At 52.9% G+C, this 8649-nt stretch overlaps 2 protein-coding genes across 2 annotated transcripts in view; both read right to left on the bottom strand.

Annotated features, from left to right (window-relative positions):
* Positions 1 to 128: 128 nt before the first annotated feature.
* Positions 129 to 1076, bottom strand: LOC103769782 (olfactory receptor 52I2-like). The gene has a single exon (XM_008937018.1). The coding sequence runs from the start codon at positions 1074 to 1076 to the stop codon at positions 129 to 131; it is 948 nt and encodes a 315-aa protein (XP_008935266.1).
* Positions 1077 to 8199: 7123 nt separating this feature from the next.
* The window catches only part of LOC103769781 (olfactory receptor 52K2-like), a 960-nt gene continuing 510 nt past the window's right edge, over positions 8200 to 8649 (bottom strand). Inside the window, exon 1 of the mRNA XM_008937017.1 lies at positions 8200 to 8649. This exon is cut by the window's right edge and continues 510 nt beyond it. Within this exon, the coding sequence (XP_008935265.1) occupies positions 8200 to 8649 (450 nt within the window).

The following is an 8649-nucleotide window of genomic DNA, read 5'->3' as shown; positions in this document are numbered from 1 at the left end:
TCCCCCCTGCAATCCCAGCCACCTCCCTCCCAAACCAGTACAATGACCTGCTGAAGCAGGGGGTTGGATGAGATGATCTCCAGAGGTCCCTCACAACCCCACCATGCTGGGATTCTGTGACTACTGTGTCAGGCATGAACCCTCCTGGAAAACAGCATTCTGAGCACTGCCTGACGGATCTTCTTGGTCTTCATGCTGTAAATGATGGGGTTCAGCATGGTGGGGAGGGTCAGGTAGAGATCAGCCAGCAGAACTTGGGCACGTGCGGATACGCTGCTACTGAAGAGCTGTGCATATATGGAGACAATCCCAGGGATGTAGTACAGCAGCATCACACAGATATGGCACCCGCACGTGCTGAAGGCCTTCCGGCACGATTTCTTCCCCAGGGCAGTTTTAAGGATCATCCCGTAGGACACAGCAATGAAAGCCATGTCCATCCCTACTATCAGGGAGGACATGGCCACGCTGTAGCGCCCGCTGGGTCTGGGGTCTGCGCAGGCCAGCTTGGCCACGGCCATGTGCTCGCAGTACGAGTGGGGAACCACCCGGGAATGGCAATAGGGGAGGCTTGTCACCATCCCTGTCAGGGGGACCATGAACAGGAGTGCTCTCACCACAATGGCCAGCCCTATGCGGACAATTGTTTCATGATTCAAGATGGTTTGGTACCTGAGGGGGTGACAAATAGCAATATAGCGGTCAACAGCCATGGCCAAGAGCACTCCTGACTCCTCTGATGTTGTGGAGTGAACAAGGAACATCTGAACAAAACAGGCCACGTAACCAATCTCTGTAGACTTCATCCAGAACACGCTCAGCATCTTGGGGACGATGGACGTCGCCATCACCACATCGATGACCGCCAGCATGCCCAGGAAGCAGTGGACAGGGTCACGCAGGGAGTGGTCCAGCCCAATGACAAGCAAAACTAGACCATTTCCTACCAAGGTGATGATATAACCCGAGCAGAAAAGGATGCCCAGGCAGGTAGGGGAAGCTTCAAGGCTGGGGATGCCCACCAGGATGAAAGAGGAGGAGCTGCTGTTGGGGTGGTTGAAGGGGTCAGAAGCCATGTAGGAGAATCTTGCTTTTGTGCTTAAAAAAAGGAGGCCAGTTTTGAGCCCTGAGATGTCGAGAACTAAGAGGGCTAAGGTGGAGACTCTGCCTCAGAGCAAAAGCCAGATGAAGAATCCACATGGCTATTACGCCGTGTGACGGGAGTGCGACAGCATAATGTGACCAGGTAGGGGGACTGGATCCAAAATGCTGAGTAAATGGGCTGTTAGGGCTCCAAAGTTCCCAGAAGGTGAAGGTCACATGTCAAGTTATGCCACCAGGGAAAATCAAGGGACTTCTGCAGCCCCACAGCTTGTGAAAGCTTGTTCCACTGTTGGTTGCTCACCACCACTCAGCTGGCATCCTGAAATGAGCTGCAAGAGGAGAGACAAAGGTCAGCACCCAGCTTCCCTCAAGCAGCACTTTTGCCTCAGCAGCCCTGGCTTTCCAGCAGACGAATCAGAGTCATAGAATGGTTTGGGTTGGAAAGGACCTTAAAGATGATTCAGTTCCAAGCCCCCCTACCACAGGCAGGGACACGTCCTCTGAGAGCAGGCTGCTCAAAGCCCCATCCAACCTGGTCATGAACACCTCCAGTGATGGAGCATCCCCAGCTTCCCTGGGCAACCTGGTCCAGTGCCTCACCAACCTTGTACTGAGGAACTTCCTCCTAATTTCTAACCTAAATCTCCCCTCTTCCAGTTTGAAACCATCACCCCTCATCCTGTCACAACAAGCCCTTGTAAAAATCCCTCCAAATCTGCAGGGTAAAAACTGATCTCAGAAAGTGCTCTGGGACATTAAGTGTGATCATGAAGTTGCCTTTTGCTGTTCTGTCATCATTCTGCTGTTCACCCATGAAACAAGCCTGCAAAAGTAGCTGGTAGTCAGAGGAAAAGATAAATTTTTGAGTTTTTTTTTCTGATAGAAGCAGCTTGGAGGTAACAGAAACTCCAGAGAACAGCCCTGGAGAGACCAGAAGAACAGTCTGAGTATGGTGGGCAGGATCTACACATTAATTTATGCCAAAACTTTGCTGCTGCTTCTCCCCACACAGCAGCAAAAACCAGGCAGGTGGTGACCACACCAGATCTCTACCTGTTAAAGGGAATCTCACAGAATCCTAGAATGGTTCTGGCTGGAAGAGACCTTTCAGATCATTGAGTCCAACCGTTAACCCAGCCTTGCCAGGCCACCACTAAACCACGTCCCTCTAAACTCCCTGCGTGATCATCTACCAGTACCTTTTTAGCAAGCAGGAAGCTGTGGTGGCTGCTGGTTGGTGATGCCCATGCTAGGGACACCATGGAATACAAGTCACCTGTGTCCAGCCTCACTGCAGGATCATTTAGGCTAAAATTTAACATTAGCCATGGCCAGTGTGACAGGAGTGAGGAGCAGATGCTGGATAAGTTCAGAAGAGAAATGATACTGAGACACAGCTAAGGGAACACAGCATGTGAAGTTTTGAAAGAGAGAGTAGACTTCTGCAGGCTTTGAAGCCTCCATTGGAACCAGAGCTTAGCCCCAGGGTTGGGTTTCCTGCAGGAGCTTCTGCGTGAAAAGTCTGCTCAGGACAGAAGTGCTTCATTTCTGGCTTAAATGTCTATGAATCAGGACACTCTAGAGGCTGAAAGAGGATCAAAATTCCTTTTTAATGACTGCCCACAACTGCACTGCACTTACCCTCTGTGCCCTGGTAACCAGCAGCTGCAGGAGTCAGATGTGACTCCAGATGTGGTGCTGGGGGACATGGGTCAGTGGGGACCTGGAAGTGCTGGAGGAATGGTTGGACTTGACCTGAAAGATCTTTTCCAACCCAAGTGATTCAATGGCTCTGTTTGAGCAGCCGGGTTAAGCCATGGCAGCTTTCACTGACTCACGCTCCCAGGCAGACCCACGGGCTGCAGTGACGTGGACCAGCCCCTGCTGCAGAGCAGAGCAGAGCTGTGCACCCTGGCATGGCACAAGCCCCAGTTTAACCCACCAGATGTGGGTGTCTCCATGAGGGCCCCTCCGCAGAGCGTCAAGGTATGGTTCAGCTGCCCGACACCCCCAGTGTGTCCCACTTGGCCACTACTTCACAGAATCATGCAGTTAGAGAATCAGAGTGGTTTGGGTGGGAAGGGACCTTTCAGGGTCACCTAGCCCAACCCCCCTGCAGGGAGCAGGGACATCTGCAACTAGAGCAGGTTGCTCAGAGCCCCAGCCAACCTCACCTGGAATGGTTCCAGGGATGGGGCAGTGACCACCTCCCCGTTTACACCCAGCAGGGTGCAGATCCCTGCAGACCCTGGGAGACGCTCTGCCTCTCCCACGTGGATGCCTTGGGTACTCAGGGGCAACTCAAGTGGCTGCAGACACCCAAGTAAGGGGCAGTGGAATGACACCCTGAGGGGCTGGGACCCTGCTGCAGTCAGAAATGAGCTCAAGCATGTAGCGTACAGAGGAACTGACTCCCTAAAGGTAGGGCTCTGCCTTGGGGTGAGCTGAGTTGCTCTCCAGGATCCGCTGGCCATAGGGGCTGGGTCTCTCCTGGCTGTGCTCAGTGCTTAGACACCAAGCACTCATGCACAGATGCCTGTGTGGACACCTACCTCCAAGCACTTACATATGTCTGAATCCAGAGCTGCATCCCCAGGTGCCTACATCCAAGAGTCTACTTGCTTCCAGAAGCTCTCTGTCGCAGGCAGCACTGAAGAACTCGGATTACAGGGACTTCTTGGGCTGGGAGATGGAAAAACATAGCATAGAAGAGCTCTGCAGCCCAAGCAAAGGCTTTTGATCCTGGTCTGCTGAGGAGGAGAAGTGCAGGTACCTGTCTCACCTACTGGACTCTAACCTGGGAGGCTGCAGCAGCACATCCCTGCATCTCTCTCAGTGCAGCCACGCTGGGGTATTAACCCATCCTCTGGAACCCCTTGAGGGACAGTAGAGATAGTGTTGTCTGTCCTGTGAGGAAATGGAAATTTTCAGGACTTCTTCAGCTTCTATCATTAGTTCTCCCTCGCAGTGTCACGCCATTAGGGGCTCGGAGGCACGGTGGCCTCCAGAGTCTGCCTGGTGCCAATGAGACCAGTGCACAACATTTAAACTAAGTGCCTCTGAAGTGGAGAAAAATCCCTCTGGTTTTGCCAGAGACAGCAAGATGGTTTGGAAACTCCGAGTTCCCACTCTTGTCTCCACTCAGAACCATTACAGCAAACTTTTCTGTCTCCCTGAAAGGAGTTTGTGCAAGAATTGACAAAGGGAGGTGGGATCTCACAGCAGGTCTGGAGCCTTGGCTGCATCAGAGTATGTAAGAGGGGAACAAACCACTAGAAATTCAACAAGCACAAATATCAAGTCCCGCATCTGGTAAGGAATAACCCCATGGACCAGCACAGCTGAGGGAGCAGCTCCAAGGAGAAGGACCTGGGGGTGCTGGGGAACACAGGATCACCATGAACCACTAATGTGCTCTTGTACTCAAGAAGGCAAATGGTCTCCTGAGGTGTATGAGGAGTGTGACCAGCAGGTTGAGGGAGGTTCTCCTGCCCCTCTGCTCTGCCCCAATGAGGCCACCTCAGGAGTCTTGGGTCCAGTTCTGGGCTCCCCAGATCCAGAGAGTCCAGGAAATACTAGTGAGAAAACAGTAGAAACTCCAAGCTGCTGAGGGGCCTGGAGCATCTCTGTGCCAGGACAGGCTGAGAGCCCTGGGGGCAGAAGAGAAGCGTCAGAGGGGATCTGATCAATGCTGAGCAAGAGCTAAAGGGGCAAGAGGCTGGGGCCAGACTCTTGTCAGTGGTGCCCAGTGACAGGACAAGGGGCAACGGGCACCAACTGGAACCCAGGAGGTTCCACCTGAGCAGGAGGAGAAACTTCTTTGGTGTGAGGGTGGCCGAGCCTGGAGCAGCCTGCCCAGAGAGGCTGTGGAGTCTCCTGCTCTGGAGAGATCCCAAACCCACCTGGATGTGATCCTGGGCACCCTGCTGTGGGTGACCTGCTGGAGCAAGTGGGTTGGAGGAGATGATCCCCAGAGGTTCCTTCCAACCCCACTACACTGGGATTCTGTGAACAATGCCTACTGATCAGGTATAAGGAAGCCACACATGATGGCCAACCTCCAGCAGGTGCAAGTCCTGCCATTAAGGATCATTAGCAGGATGCCAGCTCATTAAGGAAAAAGGCCCTAACCCTCCCTAATTTTTCATCTTATTTTCCAATAAAAGATTCTGGAGGAAATGCAGGTGAGAAGCTATGTGCAAGCAGAGGGGCAGTGCAAGAGGAACACCATTGTGCAGTGGAGCTCCTCCTTTATTTCTCTGCCAGCCATATGAAGTTCCTCTACCTGGTAGAAGACAAGCAGGTGCATTTATTGTACTGCCATGACAGGGCTGTGCCAGGACCAAACCTGGCACTGAGGTGAGAGTTGGGATTGATCTGGAGAGCTTCCCTCTGTCCCACTGAGACTCTCTTCTGCCTTGTCCCATCTCTTCCATCTCCCCCCCTCAGTGCTTCCTGCCCCCCTAAAATCTTAGTGGATTGTTCAGCTCAGGGGCTTATCAGTGAGGAACCTCTGGGGTGGGGAAGGAGATGACAACGTGGTCTTTTGTGACATACATTGTTGTCATTCCCAGAGATTTTGTCCAGAAGAGGAGGCTTCCTCAAGCAGGGATTTTGTTCTGCAGTACCTGCCCCAAAACCACTTTCTCCTCAGTCCCTGTGCCCTCTTCCCTCAGCACTTTCCCAGAGGAATGTGTGTGTAACACTCAGTGTGTGAGGTGGAGAAGCAGCCTCAAACGCACCTCTGATTACTTGTGTGGTCCCCATGTGAGCTTTCTTGTCCCATTAACTTCACTCCAACCAACCAGCTGCCCTAGAGAGCCTGGGAGGACATCCAGGACTGCCTGCCACCATGCATGATCTAGAGGGCACAGCCCTGATGTAGGACGGGCGTATCAGCCCTGACCTTTGGGACACTTCAGTCTGTCAGAGCTTCTATCTCAAAGTGGTCCACAAGAGCTACAGGTGAGATCCTGCCCAGGACAGGGCATTTGTACTATCAATCACTCACATGTAGACAATGTTACCTCTACTGTCATGATCTTATGCACATTTATTTCTTGGCCTCCCCCAGCTCCAGGGACTCATGTCTTCTCTACACCTCTTTTCTTGACTGCATGTCCCAGTAGGAAGGACACTGCCATCAATAGGAAGCACACAAGCCAGATCTTTCCATCCCATTCCAGAGCACATAGGGAAGCTATGGGGTGGCCAACAACCAGAGGAATAAGTAGATCAGTACATTCACTCACAGAACATGATGAGGCAAAGAAAGGAGCAAGCCAAGTGAGAAGCCAGGTCATCCATCCAATTCCAATCATATAGTAATTGTCAAGAAACAGCATCATTACGTACATAATCCTCTTCCTGTCCTGGTTGCAATGTTGTCCCGCCATCACCGGGAGCTCTGCCTGCAACAGTCAAGGAGCCCTTCCAAAAACAGGAAACACTACAAAGTACACCTACAACATAGATAAACTCCCACACTCACTCCAAGCAGAGCCAGACACAGAACACCTGATGTTAACTCCAAAGGCAGGGCACCTAGGGGTGAGCTCCTAAGTGGTTTTCCTCCAAGGTTGGCCAGACCTTGGGGGAAAACCAAGAGTAAGATCTTTCCTGCCTGGTTGTGGACATCATCTATATGTCAACCCTGATTCAGGACTTAGGGTTTAGAGCCCAACACTTCAACACCTGAACCAACCCAGCCAGCCAGAAATGTACCCAGCCTTCCATCCTGCAGGGATCTCTGCATGTTGGATAGCAATGATGCCTTGCAGTTTCTCCTCTCCAGATATATAAACTGGCACCCTGTCCTGCTGAGCAGAGGGAATGTCTTCAGAGGTCAGGCCACGTGGTGGGGCAGGACAGTGTAGGACTGTAGGTAGGGAGCAAGCTTTCAAAAAAACTCATATCGAGGCTGTTCTCAGGTTGATGTGTCTCAATGTGTCCTCAGGAAATCTCAGCACACTCAAAGCAAGACACTCTTCCCAAGAGAGGCCCCCCCATGCTCCTCACACACTTTGGAGCCTGTCACATCACAACAGCACCCTGAAAATGCTCCAGGCTTAGGGAAGAGTGGCTGGAATGTGCCCCAGGGAAAGGACCTGGCAGGGGTTGGTCAACAGCCAGCTGGGCACCGGCCATCTGGAGATAATCGTGCCCAGGTGGCCAAGAAGGCCACCAGCATCCTGGCTTGGGTCAGCAGCAGTGTGGCCAGCAGGAGGAGGACAGGGATTGTCCACCTGCACTGGGCACTGGGGAGGCTGCCCCTCAAATCCTGGGGTCAATTTTGGGCCCCTCCCTCCCAGAATGATCTTGAGGGGCTGGAGCGTGGCCAGAGAAGGGCAACAAAGCTGCTGGGGAAGGGTCTAGAGCCCACGTTGGTGCTGAGCAGCTGAGGGAGCTGTGGTTTAGTTGTGACCTAACAGTGCTGGGGTAATGGTTGAACTCAATGATCTTAAACGTCTTTTCCAACAACGACAAAAAAAAAAATTTCAGTAATTCTATGCTTGTGTAAGACAGATAAGGTGTGTGTTGTGCCTGTGCATTTGGGAGGCTGGTGACTGTGTGGGAGTACCTGCTCCCCAGGGCTGACAGACCTTCATCAAGTGCATGAGGATGTTCTCAGCAACCTGGTCTGGCCTCATAGGTGACCCTGCTTTGAGCAGGAGCTTGGACTAGAGACCTCCTGAAGTCCATTGCAGCCTGAGTTATCCCTTGGTCCAGTGATCCTGCATCCCATCTCCTGGCATGACTCTGCTGCATAAAAAGTGGCATGTTAAGGAAACAGCTCTTTTCTGTGGTTCAGCTGTACTAGGTCATTTTGCCAGAACTAGGTCATTTTGCCAGAACAAGGTCAGGTGGTGGCTGCTCTGGTGGGCCACCCAGAGGTGCTGTGCCAATGACACTACTTGAGCTAGGGATAGGCAGGAGAACAACCAGCCCTCGGTGCTCACCTGAGTTCAGTGAATGCCAACATTTCCTGGGACACCTGTGTCTCTGAACATACGCTGAGAGCCACACCAAGGTCCTGCAGCGGTTTTGGCCATTCTAGAGAGTGGACTCTGTCTTTATGAGCCCTAGCCCTGTGCCCTAAAGGTCAGGCCAAAAACCTCCTGCCACGGGTCTCCTCCAGGAGAAGACCCTGCGTGCTCCGTCACGAATCTGCTTTGTCCTGATGCCGTAGATCAGGGGGTTGAATGCCGGTGGGATGAGGAGGTAGAGATCCGCCAACAGGACCTGCACGTGGGGTGGGAGCTCGTGGTGGTACCTCTCCATGTACATGGAGAGCAGCCCAGGGACGTAGAAGAGGGCCATGATGCAGAGGTGTGCGCCGCAGGTGCTGAACGCTTTTCTCCGGGCTTGTGGGGAGGAGAGTCTGAGCACGGCTTGGAGGATGAGCGCGTAGGAGAGGCCGATGAGCAGCGAGTCGAAGCTGCCCACGTAGGTGGAGACGGAGAGGCTGTAGGTGTAGCTGGAGGCAGCATCCCCACAGGCCAGCCTGAGCACGGCCAGGTGCTCGCAGTACGAGTGCTGCACCAC

Source organism: Merops nubicus, unplaced genomic scaffold, assembly GCF_000691845.1.
Source record: "Merops nubicus isolate BGI_N331 unplaced genomic scaffold, ASM69184v1 scaffold13313, whole genome shotgun sequence".
Lineage (NCBI taxonomy): Eukaryota > Metazoa > Chordata > Aves > Coraciiformes > Meropidae > Merops > Merops nubicus.
Note: the sequence above shows the minus strand (reverse complement) of the source record. Positions and strands in the feature narration are given on the sequence as shown.

Excerpts from the sequence above, each read along its gene's own strand:
- LOC103769782 (XM_008937018.1), bottom strand. The coding sequence starts at position 1,076 with ATGGCTTCTGACCCCTTCAACCACCCCAACAGCAGCTCCTCCTCTTTC.